A 20746-nucleotide genomic window follows, 5' to 3' on the forward strand; every position below is an offset into this window, starting at 1 on the left:
ATACAGTACATTTCTCACCCCATCTGTCTGAGTGTTTGTGTGAGAGCTATGCTCTGTATAAAGTTCAGATGAGCCGTTTGCCCAGAGGCCTGTGACCCAACATAGCGTTGTTTCATCTCCACTACTCGCATCTCGGTGCTTTTCAACAGCGCTGTCATTACAAGGTTCAAAGGCCAGCTGTAATCACTTGACTAGGTGGTCTTGTAAGTGTGTCTGTGTGCCTCTGTCTGCTTCTGATTGTTGTTGTGTATGATAACAGAATGAAAAGAAAAATGCTGTCCAGTGTTTCTTTTGACTCATATAGTCATTGCATAGGGTGATTCATTCTGCTGTATGCCATGGATTCACAATGCCCCTCGTCAACAACAATTGCGTGCACGCACGCACGCACGCACGCACGCACGCACGCACACACACACACACACACACACACACACACACACACACACACACACTGCCTGCAATTACTAACGTGCACTTCTGCACTATTATGTTAGGTACATCCTTATTCCATTATCATTAATGAGTGTGTTCCAGAGAGGGAAAGGACAGTGTGGATCTGACACTGAATCATAATTTAACAGTGACAGGCAGCAGCTAATGAAGCAGCAGAGTATAAGGAGAGGCCAGAAGCACTGATAGCAGGAGCTCTCCACAGATAGTCTTCTCTCTCTTAATCTTCTACATCTCTCACATTCTGTCCTAATAGACATATAATGACCCTTTCTGTCATCCTCTGCATCACCTTTCTCCCTCTGTCCCTCTTTCTTTCTCTCTCTGTCTCTCTCTTTCTCTCTCTCAGTGGATCTGTAGGTGGTGGTCACTCACTCATTCTCTCTTGCACACGGTTGTCTAATCAAATTTATTTTATTCATCCACCCCACATACTTCAGCAGAAGTTTGTCATTCCTATTGCTCAAGAATGTGTTGAGTCAAATGTTTGTGTGTGTGTGTGTGTGTGTGTGTGTGTGTGTGTGTGTGTGTGTGTATGTGTGTGTGTGTGTGTGAGTGTGTGTGAGTGTGTGTGTGTTTTGTGGTGATAAGCGTGCCCAACCCTGTCTTAGCCTGACTGCGTGTTCAGTGTGCACACATGCACGCAAACACATACACCTGATCTTTGACTAGTCTTTCTTGGCAGTTAGCTGTGCGTGTAATAAACCTTTCTATTTTTGGTACAGGTCTGAGTTGACGTGTGTAATTAAATAAATCCCAAACACATGAGTCACCCGCTCGTATTGTTATTAATTTTTTGACAGGTCTGACCAGTCCTCCCTGTGTGTGTGTGTTCACGTGTGTGTTTGAGATGGAGTCCAATGACTGCACATGCTCATGTTTGGGTGTGTGTGTGTGTGTGTGTGTGTGCAAATGTGTATTAACCCAGCAAATATTTCAGCATGAAGTGGATACTGATAAAGCTCAAGTCATGTGCAAATACAATGAAAATTCAATGCTCTATCAGAGTGGGACGTTGAACTCTGCCTTGTCTGCTGGTCGTCAATGGATTGTCCTGATAATTCCCGTCCTGTGTGGACTCAAGACCTGTCTGACACACCCGTAATACTGTTACTAATTGACCAGCTCATACAGAATATATCAGTGTTGAGTAGTCGGAGGTTACGAATCAAATGTGTGTGTCAAGGCTTATAGCATTCTGTGTACTTATATATTAGTTTGCATCCATGGTGTGTTTCTGCAGCACATTAATACTGTTTATCCCGTTCATCTGCTGCTTACTCTGTGTTTTGTATGTAATATGACGACTGTTAAAAATTCCACTTTTGCCACAGCTGTTTGTGCCAGTGTGGCAACAGCAGCTGGTCGTCTCTACTGTACTGCTGTGTTTGTGTGTGTGTGTGTGTGTGTGTGTGTGTGTGTGTGTGCCAACTACAGTACTCTGGAGTGGTGCTGTGTTAAACGGCTGTTCTGAATAATGGATACAGAGCGTGGCCTCAAGCCTGTTAAAAAATCCATGAGCTTCCTTTGCACTTCTCTATGGAGCTGAAGTGATCATAAGAGAGGAAAAGAGAGTTTACAGTCTGTGTGGGGAAATAAGGATGAGATTTGGGTTGTCACATTCCCAATATGTCAGGGCCTAAGCGAGTCAAGTGAGACACTGATAACTTCAGATGAATTACTTTGCTTGAATCTTTGACTGGCTTTATAAGACATTATAAGGCAGGTTGAGGTGTAAGTTTTGGTGAGATATTGTATAAAATTGCAGCTGCAACAGTCAACAGTGAAATTTTTCATAGTTTACAGTATATTTGTTTAATTATTAAAAATCCGTGTAGCACGGTGGTGCAGCAGGTAGTGCGTGTGCCTCACAGCAAGAAGGTCGCCGGTTCGATCCCCGGGTCGGGCCTTTCTGTGTGAAGTTTGCATGTTCTTCCTCTGCATGCGTGGGTCCGGCTTCCTCCCACAGGTTCCTCATTAGGTTCACTGGTGACTCTGAATTGTTCATAGGTGTGAGTGTGAGCGTGAATGTTTGTCTGTCTGTATATGTTGCCCTGCAATCGACTGGCGACCGGTTCAGGGTGTGCCCCGCCTCTTGCCCGTTGACAGCTGGGATAGGCTCCGCAACCCCGAAAGGGATAGTCGGTATAGAAGATGAATGAATGAATGAATGAATGAATGAATGAATGAATATTAAAAATCCCCCCCCCCCTTTCTCTTAGACAAGGTGTGCCAGCTTGACCTGAACCTACCTGCTTCTGTCAATAATTTCCTCTGTTTCCCAGTATACCCTTTGGTCTCAAAGTAGCGACATGATGTTGTTCAGTATTTGTTGGTGAGGAATGACGGCAGGGGAATATTAAGGGTAAGAGGGTTAGTTTCTCCAATTTAGAAGTGTGACTTGTACACAGAACTTCCATTGTCACTACTTTTAGTGGAGAAATCGGCATTTTTTTCTTTTCTTTCTCCCTGAGTGAGTGCTACATTTTGATGTAAAGTCATGAGAATAGAAAATTCCCATTTTCAAGACCTGAATTCCTTAATGCGTGGTGCTTTGTTGTTTTTAAAAACATTATTTACAATAAATATACCATTAAACAAGAAAATGGCATATTAGCATGAAAATGCTCATATACGTACGGATGCAGAGATGTCTGTCTGAAACTTGGAGTGGCGGTCCTTCAAAGACCTGTAACAGTGGAGTCATAAACAGCATGTAAAGCACTGTTCCCTGGTGGTCTGTGGTTAGAGAGAGAGAGTTGTGTGACATTAGAAGGAAGAACAGAAGAGAGAGAGGGAGAGAGAGAAGAAGAAGGCAGAAGAAGGAGCATATTTTCTGGTCATGACCCTTTCCCAAGGATTTCCCACAGCCTAGTTTAGGGCAGTGGGGGATGTGTGTGTGTGTGTGTGTGTGTGTGTGTGTGTGTGTGTGTGTGTGTGTGTGTGTGTGTGTGTGTGTGTGTGTGTGTGTGTGTGTGTGTGATGAGGGGCATTGTGAATCCATGGCATACAGCAGAATGAATCACCACATGGAACGACTAAATGAGTCAAATGGGAACCATGCAGCTCAAGTGCATTTGTGCTGCACATTTAAAAATATATTATCTGCAGAGAAGACCTTATAAGGATGATCAACATCTGTCGCCCTGCCGCATTTTAATGTCGCACACAGTGAGCCCACCTGCGTGCTTAGAGTTAATATTTGGCCAAGTGTGTGCACATGCATGAAATGAAGTGACATGTCAGTTGTCATTGGTGTCCCCTTCGCAGCGGGACCAGGGTTGGTCATTTCTTGCTCAGGGACTGTCCTCTGCCACTGAGCGACAGCCTCCCCGAGCGAAACCCAGAGCCTCTGTGAAGTGAGACACTAAAATGTCTTTTAACAGCTCTGTATGTGCGTGTGTGCGTGCGTGTGTGTTTATGAGAGTGACGCAGTGACAGTTCGAGTGCGTCACTGTTCCCGGCAACCCACTGCACTACATGTCACACACGCACTTGTAGGACCTTCAGAGGGAAGAGGCATTGAGAAACAGAAGAAAATGGACAGATGTACTCTTGAACCATTTTGCCTTAATTAGACAGATATAACGTTAGTGGAAAACAACAGGATTGGAGAGCGGGATGACCGGGGTTGGGGTATCATTTAGATTTGAATTATGTTCATCAAGCTGTTATTTTTCAATCCTTGTTCCAGTTTATGTCATGTTATTTGAGTGTAAAACCTTAAATCTGTAAGCAGCATCACTTGTCATTGTGTTCCAGACCTTTAGTCATTTGGAACTGGTTTCAGTTAGAACCAGTTCTCAGTACCCTACTCTACTCTAGGGATGATGTGCTGAAGGTCTTGTGTTTGACCCAAAGCTAAGAAGTCCTGGCCGGATTTAGGAAAGTGATAAAGGAGGAGGAGAGAAAAAGTTAGGGGGGAAGGAGATGGAACGAGTGAGGAACTCCACAGACTGAAATCATGGCACAAAAGAGGGAAGGGAGGAGGGATGGATGGATGGGAGGGTATTTGAAGGAGGACCGTGTGGGAGCCTCATCCCTTGGTTCCATCAGCGTGTCCAAATATGGAGGCATCTGCTATTGCACGAGGCCTGTTCTCAAGACCCGCCACTGACCAGGGAGAAAACTGGAGGGAAGGGAAGGGAGGGGGTAGAAAAAAAAAGAAAGACTGGTGGGAGAAAGTTTAAGTGAAAGGAGTATGACTGAAAAATGAGACGAGACAGTAGAGACAAGACAGAGTGGCTAGATGTAAAGATAGGTAGCGAGAAGCGGCCGGAGATGTAAAGGTTGGCAAGAGAAAAGAAAGAAAAGATGAAGGTGGAGTTTAAAGTGATAGTTGAGCAGAAGTTGGACAGTTGGAAGACCAAGCCTGTCAAAAGGGAAAACAAGTTGGAGTCTGTTTCTCGAGCTTGGGGTTGTTTATTTTCTGACTGCTCCAAGTAGCAAGATGAAAGTGAAGAATGAGAGAAAAGGTTAGATGGAGCTCAAAGAGAGGAGGCGAAGTTAAGTCACGGCCTGCCGTCATTTGTCTTCTTCTGCTTCAGTTTTGAGGTTGACTTCAGTTTCTTAATTGGGCTGAGTAAATGTTGTGTGTTCAGTGTCTCTCTTTGTCCCCGTCTGTCTTTTATGTTCACACACATGTTCGCTTTTCTGTGTGTGGGACCAGAGAGGAGTGACCTTTGGGTCACTGGGGGTGGTTTTGATCATGGGGTTGGAAGCTGCCATAAGGTCAAAGGTCATTTGTCAGGAAGTGCAGAGTCCGGATTGGGACAGTCCTCTGAGGATTGTCTGAAATATCAGCTTTAATCTGAAAGGTTCACCCAGACCCTCACGAGAGGACTGCTGAGCAGGGCCTGGGTGTGCATGCGTATACGCGCTCCTACACATTTCTGAGTGGGTATGTGTGTTAATTCATGAGTACGTTTTCACACAAGCCTTTTGGAGAAATAGTGAAAGTGTGCGCATGTGTGTCGAGGCATGCAAAGATGTGCAATCATTCATCTGAACTTGTGTGTGTGTGTGGCTGCAACTAACAATGATTTTCATTATCAAGTAATTTGTTTGTTTTTTTGCCGGTTAATTAACTCAGCAATTATTCAATATCATGTCAGGAAGTAGCAAGAAACTCTCATCAAGATTGCTGGAGAAATGGCTTCAATGTGTATGGTATTTAATTATTGAGAGTTTAAGGATAATTGCTGTTGGTTGATTAATTGAGTTGTTTCAGCACTACTATGTTTGTATGAGTATGCACGGCCGAGCCGGAGGGTTTAGAAGTGTGTTTCGTAGGAGAGTCCTTGTCTGATGTGTGTGTCTATGGTGTGTATGGTCTTCGGGTCTACATGTGGAATGTGGCGACTCAGCTACGCTTCCTCTCCACTCACCCGTCTGTTCATTCACTCATCCATTCATTCTTTCATATGTGTATACACCATTGACATTTGGTCTGGTGAAAGTGACTGTGCACGTGGTGTGGATGTGTGCGGTTTCTGATAAATGAGGATACGAGAGGCGATCACACTGCAGTGCACCACTTTGGATGAGTCACATGCAGGAAATGCCAAGTTTGTGTGTGTGTGTGCGTGTGCGTGTGTGTGTGTGTGTGTGTGTGTGTGTGTGTGTGTGTGTGTGTGTGTGTGTGTGTGTGTGTGTGTGTGTGTTTGTCAAGATATATCATCCATTCTGTATGTCTCAGACAGGCAGATGCTGTGACCTTTATGCTCTGTTGTGGGGTTTGTGTGTGTGTGGTCACTCCTTTATTCTCTTTTCAGCGTTAGATGCTGGTCTCCATTCAGTCGTAGAGGACTACTCGTCTCCTTCAACACCTTCATTACCCGTGTTACCGGAGCAGGCAGACATGCGTAGGGACTCCTGCTCCGATGCTGTGGCAGTATCAGTCAGGGAGAGCGAGATGAAGGTCATTGTGTGTAGCTGCTGAAGCAATCCACTGTAAAATGCCTTGTGCATAATCTGGAGCTTTCCTCAAGGTGAATAAAGTCCAGCCAGCGGGCCCATAGCCACGGTATTTTGGGGGAACAGAAACAAGGTTTGAGCAGGTGAACGCCCAAAGACGTAGCGTGCTGTTGCTAGCTAACTAGTTAATCTTAGCTCTGTGCCACTGATAGTTGAGGACTGGTTGACGGGAGGATGTCATGATATTATTGGTTGAAACTGGTTGGTTCGAGGTCAAGTAAGCATGCACCGTGTTTCGTTTTACAGGAAGAAAACATGATTGGATTTTGATATCAGAATACAAAGAAACTTTTTAAAAATATATTGTTAGATAAGCGCACAACATAACCATTTTGTGATCTAAAAGGGTTAAAAAGACATTTTTCATTTGATCTCGTTTTTTACCTGGGACAGCAGTCTCATGTGAAGGTGGTCAAGATTGGGTTGAATGTGTATTCTGGTAAGGCTACTATGGAAGGATTTGTGTGTGCTTGTACACCTACAGGTGTCTCTGTGTTTCAGTTCATGTGCAGGTGAGGATATCGCAAGCTTGAAAACAACTATACCTGAGGTCCAACACGCTCTAAAGACTTGAAAGGACCTGGTTTATGTCTATATGTCTAGGTGAATGTACTCACAGTGTGGACGCTCCTGTCTTGATGTGTGTGTGTGTGTGTGTGTGTGTGTGTGTGTGTGTGTGTGTGTGTGTGTGTGTGTGTGTGTGTGTGTTGTAGTGGTAGTAGCTGTCCTCAGCTGAACCCTCCCTTCTCCAGCCAGCTGGTCTGAATAAATCAATAAAAAGCATTGAGCTGCATTCAGACTTTAGAGTGCTGGTGTCAGTTTCTTTCCCAGAGTGCTGCATTTACAGAGCCTGGAGAAGATCAATACACAAACACACACACACACACACACACACACACACACACACACACACACACACACACACACACACACACACACACACACACACACACACACACAGACACACACTCACAGGCGCACACACACTCACCGGCGCACACACACTGAAAGCGCCACAGTGTGCTTCAATGACTTTGGCTGTACAAACTCAGTAGTAAAGGATTAGCTTTGTTATGCCTTAGAGCTCAGATAAACATGCAGAAGTTCTAGCACATGTGGCACTTTATTGCATATCTAAAAAACAGTTGACTCTCAAGCACACACACGTTACCCTACTGCACACTTTGACGGTCGGAAAACTACAGTTTTTCAGTGTCTGTAATGTCAAACTTTTAAACGCCCTCACAATTCAAGGCCTGTTTTAGAGTTTAGAGCGGACTGTTGATAAAGTTAGAAAGCTGAAATGGAAGTAGACGAGGAATGTGGGTTATGTGAGGCATGCAAAACTCAGTGACCTTCAAAGTACTCTCGGGCTCTTCCTCCCTCTCGCCATCTCTTCGCCGTTTGCCACTCTGCTTTCGCTGTCTCCTCTGTGTCTCTGACTCGTCAGCGTTTTGCCCCTCATGCAGGATGCGAGCTGGAGTAAGAGGGAAGATTACCCGCCTTAAGTGACATGAACGTTAAAAAACTTTTTTTTTTAAATTTAAGACGTTCAATCATATGAGGTTCCTCTGTCACTGTCACTGCAAACTGGAAGTAAGAAGTCACTGTATGGATGATATTTACATGCAGGTTTGTCTGTTATACTTGGGGATGAGGGTCAATCAATCAATAGTCAGTAGAAGGTGATGGCTGTTGATAAGTTTTGAGCCTTTGCTTCTGTGAGAAGTTTTTCTTTTGTGTAAGCTTTTAATATCCTCCCAATGAGCCTCTCTCACAGACAACATTTTTCACAGGTCACAGCAGGAAAAGCACAGATGGACATAATAAAATGAAAGATGGATGAATTCCATGTAGCTGCTTCAGTGTCAGGGTCCTGGTATTGTGCATGTTGGCCCACCGTCACAACTTACTGGGACACTTGAACAGAACCGAGCCCTTGTTGATGTTGTGATTAACAGCTGTGCTTCTCCTACTCGGACAAGTCGTGAAAGAGGCCTGGAGTAGCTAGGACAAGCCTTAAAAGAAGCAAAATAAGCAAATAAGCTTCAATATGGTATGAGTTTTCTTGGAACCGACATCTAGAGAAGCTGAGAGAGGGTCCATTTTAAGTCACTTCTGCATCGGCTTCAGCGTTAAGGTGTGGTGGTGGCTGCTTTGCTTCAATGGTAATCACTGGAAGATTAGAGAGGGGTAGAAATTATCATCTGTATGACTGTAACGAGCAGATAGCAGTTTCTGACTGTGGCTGGTACATAACTGGATTCAGGCTTTTCGTGGGACAGGAAAGGAAGAAAACGCCATTTAACACTGCTGCATGTTTGTGTCTTTGTACATCTTTCTGTTTCTTCACAGATGGCAAATGCAGTGAACTGTATTCAAAAAGTGATGGCAGGTGTGTGTGCGTGTGACAGATCAAGAACAAAAAAAGAGGCACACAATGCATTATAAGGCAATTCACAGCTATATGCTCCTCTTGGACAGAAGGCCCTTGTTAACATCCCTTAACAATGTGTTTGTGCACGCAGCTCTTGCCTAAGAGCTACAGGATGGCAGAGAATGTGTGTGGGTGTATGTATGTGTTTGTGTGGGTTGAGGTCTCATAAATGGCCTTTGACGCCTGCTTGGCGAACGACTCAGAGTTTGGGCTGTTGTTGGCCCAAAGGCTGAGGACGCCTGCCAAGTCTAGACTGTCCTGAGGTCCAGAGCAAGAGACACAGTGCTTCCAGAAGATAAGTTTGTTGTTACTTCCAAGTCCATAACTAATTTTATTTATGCAGACTAGGGAAGCAGGACAAAAGGCTGTGGTGAAATTCAGTCATACCCATTAGTTCCACAGTGGCAACCTCTGTGGTATCTTTCTATATTTGGCGCTTATGTCTGACTAACCCTGTATCAGTCAAACAATCATACAGCGAATCATAGAAATGGAATTTAGTTCTACCACCGCCGTGATCAGTTTGACAAGGCACGTACTGAAAGTGAAACCCAGTGGCAGTACGAAATGGGCTATTTGTTGTTGTTTTATCGAAGTAGTCACTCTATTGTTGCATTCGATCTTTATTACACTGACACTCACCAGTGAATGAGTGAATGTAGAGAGTCAGAGTAAAGGAGGGACCTGCACAGAGAGGGAGGATGAGAAATGAAAACTGTAGATGCATCCAGTGAGAGGAGAGACAGGTGTTCAAAGGGCTGTGCGTGTGTGTGTGTGTGAGTGTGTGTGATTGTGTGGTTGTTAGATATCCTAAAAATGTTGTAAGTATACTGTAGTACATAAACCAACTTATGAACACACCCACTCAGCATCAGACTGACGCACACGCTCAATGGGCGGATACTCATCGGTCACACTCAGACAAACTCATCACATATTTTCCCTTTTTCTGATGAATTTTTACAAAAGTTTAGCAACCAGTAGTGTTTACCTGACATGTAGTTAAGTCATAAGTCTCACTGAATGGACGTTTTCTCATTTAGGGAACATTCAATACTTCTGTTTTACCCAGCTCCTGGGCTCATTCACTTAACAGATAATTTCCAAACTAAATAGAAAATATGGCAATGTGCAAGCAAACTGTAGTTCCTAAATTAAAATGGAGCAAAAGCAGCATTTTACACCGTTAGAGTTTGTGTTGCGATTCAAAACATTTCATTTGCAAAACAACTAAAGTGAAGCTGAAATAGAAAACATCAAATACTTTTATATTTGAGACTTAGACTTAGGCAGAAGTGATCTGCAGTGATAATAATCTTGGACATAGCTGAGCTCGGCATGCATTAATACATTATATATGTCCTGGAAGCTCTTATCTCACATACAGTACTTAATGCTCACTGGTGCAGGAATGGGCTGCAGTGGGGTTGCTGAAAACACACACAAGTCACAGTAAGGAGTAGTAAATAGTGCACATACTAATAAAATGTTACAACAGCAATCAGTTTGAGGTAGGGGGTCCATAACGGCTCCTGGACTCCTGCATGGCCTACAGTTGCTGTCTCCAGTCATCACCATTCTAACAAGGTTAGCACCTTTAGCTGTTTGAACAAAGAGGCCAGCAAGCCAGGTTACTGTGTGTTTGGACAGGCTGATAGCAGGCTGGCTCTGCGCCACCACTCTAATCCACTGTTTGTATATTTCCTTGTTGGCACGACACAGTGTGAACATGGCCAGCGCTCTGGGATGATGTACCAACATAGTTGGTGAAACTCCCAGTGTTGCATTACCACCTGCTTGTCAGTGTGTGTGCATCAACAAAGATTGAGTGATTGGCTGGTCAAAAAAATGATGAACGTCCATCACTTAGAAGTTACAAGGTTCCAGGTTTTTTTTGTGAGATTTAAAGTCAAATTTTGTCTGGTCAACATCCAAAAAAACAGTGTTCACAATGATGTTAATGATGTGAAAATGATGTCTCTCCTGTGGTGCTGCAGTTCTTTTCCTGTCACATTTAAGCCAAACCAAGAAACTTCTGAAAGTCGTGAGTATGAAGTCTTGGTTTTGTGTTTGTGCTCTTCCTCAGGGCTGAAAACCTACCTGATCTCAGGAAGGAAGTTGGAACATGATGTGCAGTGTGGCTGTTCTCAGGTGGGACTCTCAGGCCTCTCCTCCTGTCCTCAGCCCCACACACCAGACCTCATCCCTGGGGGAGCTCAGGCTGCTGACCCCCTGCTGCCCCACCAACCACCAGACAGGATTGGGGTAAGTCAGGACAGACTAAAAGCTGAGGGTGGAACATAGAGATGTTTGCCTCTGCTGTTCATTCTGTCATGTTTCTGGTAAAGACTATTGCATTATTTGACTTTATATAAGGCTAAAAACACATCTATATCGCTCAAAGTAGTGATTTTGTTATACCTCAAACTGCTTCTGTGTGATATGTCTTGATTTGTCAACTCTCTTTTTCCACTGGCCTTTCCCCTCTCTCTAGCCTCCCTGTGCATCCCGTAGTGTAGTCTTGTCTTCGGGGGCAGAACAGGGTGATGATGTAGCTGTGCTGAACGGCTGCCAGGAGGAGCACAAGACCCCCGGTGCCAAGGTACAGCACACACACACACACACACACACACACACACACACACACACACACACACACACACACACACACACATGCATGAACAGTGGCAGCAGCAGTGCATTTGTCAGGCAGCCCTGCTTCTTCTCCTCATCCGTCTTCTGTCTTCTTCACTTTCTCCTCACCATCCAGTTCATGTCAGCCCACAACCCCAGGGCAGCCAACGGTCTCCTGAGTCCCCCGCTGGAGGACCCGGTGCGAGCTAGCCAGAGCTCCCTGTGCGACATGCTCCAAGAGAAAGAAAAGAAGACTAGCACAAGCACGGGGACTGGCACCAGTCTAGGCATGGCTGGTGGCACAGCGGCAGCGGGCACAGGAATGGACCACTCCGCCCTGATCCAACTGCGTGCCAAAAACTTCAGAGAGAAGAGCGACGTCCACTTTGTTGATGTTATCAGGGAGGACAGGTGAGCAGAAGCTTCAAACGTACAATTTATGAACCAATAATACCACTCGAGTGATTATGTATGATTAGAGTGATTGACTGAATAGTTCTGAAAGGATCCATTTGGTCATTAATAACATCCCATGTTTTTGTAACTTTCTAAACCAGTGAGCATCAATTTTATGAATGATATAATCCTTTTAACATAATTTTCACCTTTTGAGAGTGTGTATCCAACCACAGCGGATGCAGAGGCAGTAGAAATTAGAAATTAAAAGCACTTTCAAAACTCCTGTATAACTTGTTTGCTCTGGTCTAAATCAGTGGACGAGCTGCTAAACTTCTTATGTTTTGCCTTTGGTTCGGTTTCTTTTCACAAAGAAGAAAATCCAAACAATCCCTGCAACGTACTTCGTTGCTAATCCAGGTCAGACTTCAATTCATTCTACGTCTGGCTGCTACATCCCAGTATGCAAAATGCACCTGTTTACCACAGACAGGTCAGCACCTGAGAAGGATTGCTGTGTTCAGATCTGGTCAAACAAATTGCACCAAAGTGGGGAAGCAAACCAGAGTACGACTAAGTGGCCGGTTAAAAATGCCCTAAAAACTAAGATCATAAGAAGGAAAAGGTCCTCTGGTAGAGGAAACAGACTGGAAAATGTTAACATCTACTCAAGGCAGTGTAGATTCTAAGAAAGACGTTGGCTGTTTTGCTGCATTTTATTAGTGAAAAAAAGTCCTATATTGCCTTTTTTTTTGTTTCTCTGTGATTCGCAGTCTGATGAAGGACTACTTTTTCAAGCCTCCCATCAACAAGATCAGCCTCAATTTCCTAGAGAGACCGCTGGAAAAGGCCTATCGTAGCAGCTACAAGGAGGAGGTATGCGTGCACGCACGCACACACGCACACATAGACACACACTCACTCCTATCTCCTGCCTGTAAGATGTTTATAATGACTTTTTCCATTACCTGTCATTGTAATTATAAACCTCACCACTGCTGTACTCAGCACTGACTTCGAAATAGTTCTGGTGAAAGAGAGCACGAGTTAAATTGATATTTTCCCGTTCTTGTGAGAATATTTGTCAAGTGAATGGATGGGAAAAAAAGCACGAACACGAACAGATATGACTCATAAAAAAATATCCTCAGGAAACTAAGACAAACATAGACATCAGACAAACGTCGAGGGCTTTCGGATCGTGTGCTTTGTCTGTGTGCACGTGTTTGTCAGTGAAGAAGGAAGGGATTGTTGCAACGTTTTCCTTGTGTCCCGTGTTTCCCAAATTTTATCCCACCTAAGTGCAACACACTATCTCACACTCCCGGGATCAGTTCCAGTTGGCGTGTAGTGACCCCCACAGCCTTGCAGCCCCCTGCTGTTACATCAGTGTTACTGCAGAGCAAAAAAAAAAAAAAAACTCCTCACATATTCAACCTCACATATTCAACCTCTGAGTTCATATCATGCAGTGATACTCAATGATTGTCAGTCTTAGTGTTTGATGGTGACTTTCTGGTTGTGAAGTGGAAACTCCTGATATTGAGCCTAACTTTGTGTGACTTGAATTTCTGTTTCTATTTAATATATTTTTGACTTTTTATTTATTATTGAAGTTCAGATGAAGATAGCTTGAACAGTGTGTGCAGTCCAAGGTGCAGACATGATTTTTGGGGAAACTGAACCACGGCCTCTCCTCAGTCTCACATCCCTCTTCTCCTCCAGGTGAAGAACCAGGTTCAGGTGCAGACATTTGCGAGCTCCACCTTCAGCTCCTTCCTGGATGTTCTCCTCAGCTGCTTCGTCTTCCTGGCCCTGACACTGGCCTGCTTCCTTCCACCTCTGGTGAGCCCGAACACTGTGGGCCCTCCAGCTCCTGCTGCCCTCGCCCTGGCTCCCCTCGCTGGCCTGTTGGAGCTAGCCTCCCTGGTGCTGTCCATACGGTGAGGCAGATGACGTCTAGATGGACTGTGTGTTCTTGTGGGTGTACGTTTGTGTGCAGGCGTGTTTTATATCAAACAGGGCTCGGCCAATACGTGTTTTTTCAGGCTGATTGAGATTTGTGAAATTGACTCTTTAACCATTTTTGTGAACCAAACTGTTTCTCCAGATTTTATTTTGTCCTGACAGGATGGAAAAGCCTCTGAAATATAATTTAGGCTGTCGTTCTCAGCGCTGTGCCATCAGGCCCCAAGAATACTTAAGTGTTTCCAGTATTTCCAAATTGACTGTTGTAGAGCTTTGTTCATATAAAAGCTTGTATCTCTTGGGCCTCAGTAGCACAGGATTGAAAACCACTGATAGACCACTGCGTAGCACTATAGTTCTCCACTGAAACCAAAACAAATTATTTCATGTGGTGGTTGGCTTCAACGCCACGATGGATCAACTTCCCTTGTCAGATACGCCTTGGCTCAGAAACTGGCAAAATGACATTGTGGTACTAGGTAGAGTTCCAAACCCAGAAAACAAACAAATAAACAAACAAAAAAAAAACCTTTCTATCTTCCTATTTGGAGTTTCCAGTATTCAAGGTGCTAAAGATGTGTTTTATTTATTCTGTGGTGCGTTTTATGAGTGTGGTATGCATCTCAGTGGAGAGCACTTGAAAATCAATTAATTTTCACTTATTGCTACGCGAAAATGGGCAATAAATCTTCATCTCCTGGCTGGGACTGGGACAGCATAGTTGTGTTTTTATAACATGTCTTAATTAAGGACTGATGAGAGTCTGCTGCAGTTTTTCCCTGGTTGAGCAGGGAGAGGATTGGAGGTGGAGATTCTGTTTTTTTCTTTTATGGCTTTCTGTCCAGTTTTTGTTGATTGCAATTATGATCTCATTCAGACAAGTGAAAGAATGAACTGATGTTCCTTTTAACTCATCATCTGTTGTCTTTTCCTAACATTTTGTCCTCCTCTCCTCTCCTCTCCTCTCCTCTCCTCTCCTCTCCTCTCCTCTCCTCTCCTCTCCTGCAGTATGGCCTTCTATCTGGAGGAGGTGATGAACTGTACCCGCTCTCTGCTCCTCGTGGTCTCTGGGTGGGTCCCCCGTCACGTGATTGGGGCTGTGTTAGTCTCCCTCCCTGCCATCTCTGTCTTGTCGCACCTCACATGCAGCGTCCACTTGCCCCTCCAGGTAAGCATATCTCTTGGTGGGTGGTGGAATGAAAACTGGAAAAGACTGCATGGGGGAATGAGTAAAAGGGAAGAGAGTCCACTTAGAGCGCAGTCACAGGACGATCATTGTGACGGACCATGTATGTCTAGTGGGTCCAACACACTAGAAATTCTGCTCTGCAGCTTGTTTGGTGGCTGGTTTGGTGTCTTGAGTAGTCAAACAATTAGTCAGATTAGTCAGTTAAGAGAACTAACAAATGCTATTTAACAATGTTGCAGCTACAGCTGCCGCTACTACTAAGTCTGCCACCACCATTAGCACTAGCACTGCAACTGATTTACTGCTCCTACTCGCGGTGCAACTACGCTGCCTCTGCTGTTATAGGGGCTACTGCTAATTGTACTAGTGGTACTATATGTGAGTTCCAAGCTCAAACGGTTTGCCCTCACTGATACCTCTAAGCCAAAGCAAGCAGAGAGGAGTCGGGCGGTTTGAAACCTTGCCCATGGTGGTCTGAAGCCAGAGATCCTTGGAGACCAGCAGAGCCGTTAGCTGGCATTAGCCCTGATAGGAACTGTAGAAGGAAAACAGCTAGGAGGCTTCAGGAGGCTTCGCCTGTGGACCTTGGCACCAGAAATGTTGACATTTCTTCCTCTGCAAGTCCTTCATGTGAGAAGATCGAGAGCAGCCATACTTTGCTGCGTTTTTGGGCTGTTTTGAGTCAAGGCGATATCCAGCTCCGTATAAGTTGAACTCTCTTCCAGCTTGGAGCCAACGGCTGCTTGCAAGATGTCTGGTGTTTTTGAGATCTTGTTTTTCGAGCATTTTCAACACCCCATTTCTCTACCCATTTCTCTCCCGCCCTGCTCTGTCTTTCCCCTCCACTCTCTTCATCTCTTCGGGGCTTGCAGATCAAAGCGGGTTCTTAATTAGACTTGCCGTTTTCTGGACTCTAGTGCCTTTGAAGATATATAACTCAATAACAGTGCTGGTGGGGTTTGACCGGGAGGGAAGGAGGACATGTGTAGGGATGAGAGGGAAAAAGATGTTATCCTGTCAACATAATCAGTAACAACCTGTGAATGTCCCCAAATTACTACTGCTGTCTACTTATGTGTTGAATAGATAATGTATGTTTCTGAGAGCTCAAATCAGTGTGTTTAAGATGTTTCTCACCTTGAAAAATCTTTCCTAGAATTTGATTTATTAAGATCATTTTTGCAATGCAGTATGTTCTGGTGTAGTTTATGTTGCATTTGATTTTTACTAGTTAAATTACATGACAGTGGAAAAGTGATATTCCACTGGTCGAGAGAGAGCTAATGGAGCTTTTTATCTTACCTGTAACCATTATTATCATCCTTAATGGAGATGATCATGAAGCCAACGATTGGTTAAAACCATATTGCACAATGACATTCAAATGAGAGTCTTCTCATTATCTGACTTTTACATGCGTTAGTTTTGACATGGTCACACAGTACCACCCTGCCCTCGAGTCTTGTGCGGTGCAGTTCATAGTAGTTACTGTGTGTGTAAAAAAGCTCAACACACAACTCCACTGCATTACGTTTGTTGTGCTCATACAGTAAAGTCCTCAGTTGTTCTCATAAGTCACTGATGGCGAGCCTCTTTTCTCCAGGTGACCATGTTCTTGTGCTGTGCCACCATCCTAGCCATCATCCAGTACTGTAACTTTTGTCAGCTCAGTTTTTGGATGCGCTCAGTCCTGGCCACTGCTACCGGGGTCGCCCTGCTGCTGTTGCTGTACAGCCCCTTGCACAGGTACAGGTGAGCACTTCATATTCTGCACACAAATACCAAATGCAAAAATAAGGCGCACTCTTAAGAATGAAGGAGTACATGTGCTTGTGTGTATATACACACCCGTGCATACAGCAGTTATACTATCCACAGTATGCATTGAGTGCAGTAGCTCATATTTCATTCGATGAAAAGACCTGTAACCTGATGTGACCTCTAGTAAATTCATCAAGTAAAATATGCAACCACTGATCATCCTGCAGTACACCAAAATCCTCAAGTATCTAAGAAATGACTGTAGGTTGGAGTATTCATTTATAAGCAGCATGTTGGAATCAAGAACACGATGTGAAAACATAACCTTACAGCTTTGTGCTCGGCATGCAGATTTTACACATATAGTTTACTATGTACAGTCGTCATCCACCTCTGTCTTCAGTCTCCAAATATTAATTCATCAATACATTCATTCATTCGTTATTCTCATACATTTCTAACTTATCCAGTTGGTTTGGTACTACATACCGCTGTCTACCTGTTCTTCAGCCAGTACAGAGGATTTAGTCTGACTTGTATTATATATGTTACCTCATGTGTGTGTATTGTGTGTGCCTGTGTAATGCATGCGTGTGACCCTTTTCTTCTCCTGACTGACACCACTCCCGTCGTCTTTCAGCTCCGGTAATAACAGCTTGCCAGTTCATGGGTGAGTGTCTCCGTGGAAACAGAGGGGTTTGATGAATGAGTGACATTTGAAGGGTCAACAGGAGCGATGGCTCTCTTTTATATTTTTCATAACTACATCTGTCTGGCTTTTACTCATTCTCATGCTTTCCTGCTCTTTATTCTCCTATCCCTCTCTTTCTCTGTCCCTCTCTCTCTCTACCGCCATGCACCACCAGTAATGGCTGCTAAATGTCACTCGTGGTGGAAATGACTCATGCAGCCTGTGCTGGCTTGAATTTTGTATAAGAGCCACGAGTTAATGAACTACACCACTGAGGGGGAGAGAAGGCTGGAAAGGACTCTCCTGCTTTATCGGTTAGAATTTTGATTGGCAGCCACTTCTCAAGACACACGGGACACAAAATCAGCTTGAATCATATTTACTTCTAACGGAGTTGTTTTATAAGCCAGGGTTTCAGTCAGAGGTCCTTCCAATATTTATCAGCTTTTATTAGTGTCTCAACGAGCAGGGAAGACGAGGTTTCTGTGATGGGTTTTTTAAGGACATACATTAAGTGCCCTTGCTTGTGAATGACTGAGCCTTTCCAGGACGCCTCTTTCATACCCAGTCATGATACTACCAGTGAACCTGTTTATCTGTGGAGTGTGTTTAAATGATTTAACACTGAATTTGTAGTCTGCATTCCAAGATTTTTTGTCTGGGTGGAATAGGATGATTTTATCCCTCATCTGGAATGAGGGATAAAATCATCATCCCTCATCAGGCCAGTGGAAAAACAAGTACTTCTGCCTCCTCTTGGGTGAATTTGAACGCTGGTATAAAATGATTAGTCTAGAATTACACTCTAGTTCATTGATTTTGAAGGACTGACTCCAAAAAATCCTGTTATCAGGATTATCATAATTGAGGCTGCACGGGAAACATGTCACCATGATATGTTATCTACATGTAGCATGCATCACCGGGAGATGAAACAAAACCAGAAGCTGTTTTTGTGTCAGAGTTTATTTTGTGGATTCTTCAGCCTCCCTTCCCTCTCTCTTCTTATTCCTGTCAATCGTTTTTCCTGTTACGCTGCTCTTTGTTCGGTTTCCCCGTGTTCAGCTCGAGCCGCTCTCACTCTTCTTCCACTCTCCACATTTTCTCGCTCAGACTGAACGTCTCCACATCCGGTGACGGTGGTTCAGCATTAGTCACTCCTGGCACTGACCCTCCTCCGCGGCCTCTTGACCTTCTGGTCCCAGAGGTCGTCCTGGCCTTCTTCCTGCTTCTTCTCCTGGTCTGGTTCCTCAACCGTGAGTTCGAGGTCAGCTACCGCCTCCATTACCATGGCAACGTGGAGGCAGACAAACACCGCTCCAAGATCCAAACAATGCGAGACCAGGCTGAGTGGTTACTGGGCAACATCATCCCCATCCATGTTGCTGACCAGCTCAAGGTTTTTTTACTTGTTGTAACAAAAATATCTTAATTGTGAAGGCTATTAGAACAAAGCTTAGATCTTGTTTTGTAATTCAGCACAATTTTTAAGGAAATTCCAAAATACGTTCTTCTTAGTATTTTTTATTCTTGAATCAAAGAGACGAAACATTGGAATCTTAATCATTGTATCATCGTGAGTATATATATATCAGTGTTCAGAATATTTGAACACATTTCTCTCTTAATATGCTGATTGTAGTTCGTTTCGTCATCTTTGGCACATTTTTTCCTCAGGTGACCCAGAGCTACTCCAAGAACCACGACAGCGTGGGCGTGATCTTTGCCAGTATCGTAAACTTCAGCGAGTTCTATGAAGAGAGCTACGAGGGGGGCAAAGAGTGCTACCGCGTCCTCAACGAGCTAATTGGAGACTTTGACGAGCTCCTTCGCAAACACGAATTCAAAAGCGTGGAAAAAATCAAGACAATCGGCGCCACCTACATGGCAGCGTCCGGACTGAATGTCCGGCAACTGGCAGAGAATGATGAGGACTCTCCTCATGCTCACCTGAGGGCACTTTTCAACTTTGCCCTTGAGATGATGGGCGTCCTGGATGACTTCAACAAGAACATGCTGGGTTTTGGTTTCAAGCTCCGTATTGGATTTAACCATGGGCCGCTGACGGCGGGGGTGATCGGCACCACTAAGCTGCTCTATGACATCTGGGGAGATACGGTCAACATTGCCAGCCGCATGGACTCCACCGGTGTGGAGTGTCGGGTGCAGGTGAGCGAGGAGAGCCACGCTGTGCTCAGTGCCATGGGCTTAGAGTTTGACTACAGAGGTACAGTGAATGTTAAGGGCAAAGGTCAAATGAGGACCTTTCTCTATCCCAGAAGTGGGGAAACTATATATCAAGATCGAACGGAGCTTGATGCCAGCATCGGACCCTCGTCCGTGGCATCAACAGCCAATAAGACTACAGGATCTGTTGCCCAGGCAGCAGCTCTTCCTCCCTCCTCTTCCTTTACTCCTCCTCCTTCCTCCTCCTCTCTTTCCACACTCCCTCCTCAACCACAAAGCGCTGTAAGGCCTTCAAGAGCAGGGCCTGAGCCTGTCCAAGCTAAGTCCACAGAGGTGAGGGAGGAAGGATATAGGGACGCTGCACACCTCCCTGGACAGCCCCCTGCCACAGACCTTCACCCCCCTCCCCACTCTAAACTAGGCCCAGAGCCTAGCGCTGGACAACTGCCCTCCCAGGTGCAGCCTGCTCCTCTCGCACTTCAAGAAGAGGAGAATGAAGAGGAGGAGGCCAACGAGCTATCAAAACTCAACGAGGAGTTTTATGCTCGTCTCTGATCCCTCCTCTCCTTTCCCCCTTTCGTCTGTCCCCCTGCTGCCTTCAGCTTCTGCCACTCCAGGACTGATTGCAGGTGTGGGCAGGATGTCCCTTCCTTTAGGCATCGGTGAAGTGTCTTCGGCATAGATGAAGAAGAGGGGGTTTGTCACTCCAACACAAACAGTGGCTTCAGTGGCTAGAGAAGCAGTTACTGACGTCTTTCATGGGAACGCTGCCTGAGTGGTGGGGAGGGTTAGGCCTGTGTTGAGCACAGCAGTGTGTAGGGGAGAACGCTGAAAGGGACTCAGAGGGAAGGAAGTGTTGTCGGTGTTGTTCTTGATGTTTTTCCTATTCGTTTTTGTTATCAAGTGCCTTCAGGACTAGAACAGTGAACAAACAAATATGAATACTGAACAAAGTTTTAACAATTTTAGACTACGGAACATGCTGTGGTTTCTTACTCCATGCTTTTATTCTCAATGCAAGTATTTCTTTTTAAAATCGTTATTGTTGTGCCAT

At 44.7% G+C, this 20746-nt stretch overlaps 1 protein-coding gene across 4 annotated transcripts in view; it reads left to right on the forward strand.

The window, feature by feature from the left end:
- The window catches only part of adcy9 (adenylate cyclase 9), a 31437-nt gene extending 11190 nt beyond the window's left edge, over window positions 1–20247 (forward strand). Inside the window, exons 2-11 of one of the 4 annotated variants that reach the window (XM_070982565.1) lie at window positions 10953–11131; window positions 11361–11468; window positions 11637–11911; window positions 12670–12772; window positions 13622–13839; window positions 14873–15032; window positions 16657–16805; window positions 17455–17484; window positions 18619–18904; window positions 19183–20247. In XM_070982565.1, coding sequence (XP_070838666.1) covers window positions 10953–11131; window positions 11361–11468; window positions 11637–11911; window positions 12670–12772; window positions 13622–13839; window positions 14873–15032; window positions 16657–16805; window positions 17455–17484; window positions 18619–18904; window positions 19183–20247 — 2573 coding nt within the window. The remainder of the gene's footprint in view (window positions 1–10952; window positions 11132–11360; window positions 11469–11636; window positions 11912–12669; window positions 12773–13621; window positions 13840–14872; window positions 15033–16656; window positions 16806–17454; window positions 17485–18618; window positions 18905–19182) is intronic. The other 3 variants (XM_070982574.1, XM_070982583.1, XM_070982594.1) reach the window with 3 other exon arrangements.
- Window positions 20248–20746: the final 499 nt, after the last annotated feature.

Source organism: Chaetodon trifascialis, chromosome 2 (assembly GCF_039877785.1).
Source record: "Chaetodon trifascialis isolate fChaTrf1 chromosome 2, fChaTrf1.hap1, whole genome shotgun sequence".
Taxonomy (NCBI): domain Eukaryota; kingdom Metazoa; phylum Chordata; class Actinopteri; order Chaetodontiformes; family Chaetodontidae; genus Chaetodon; species Chaetodon trifascialis.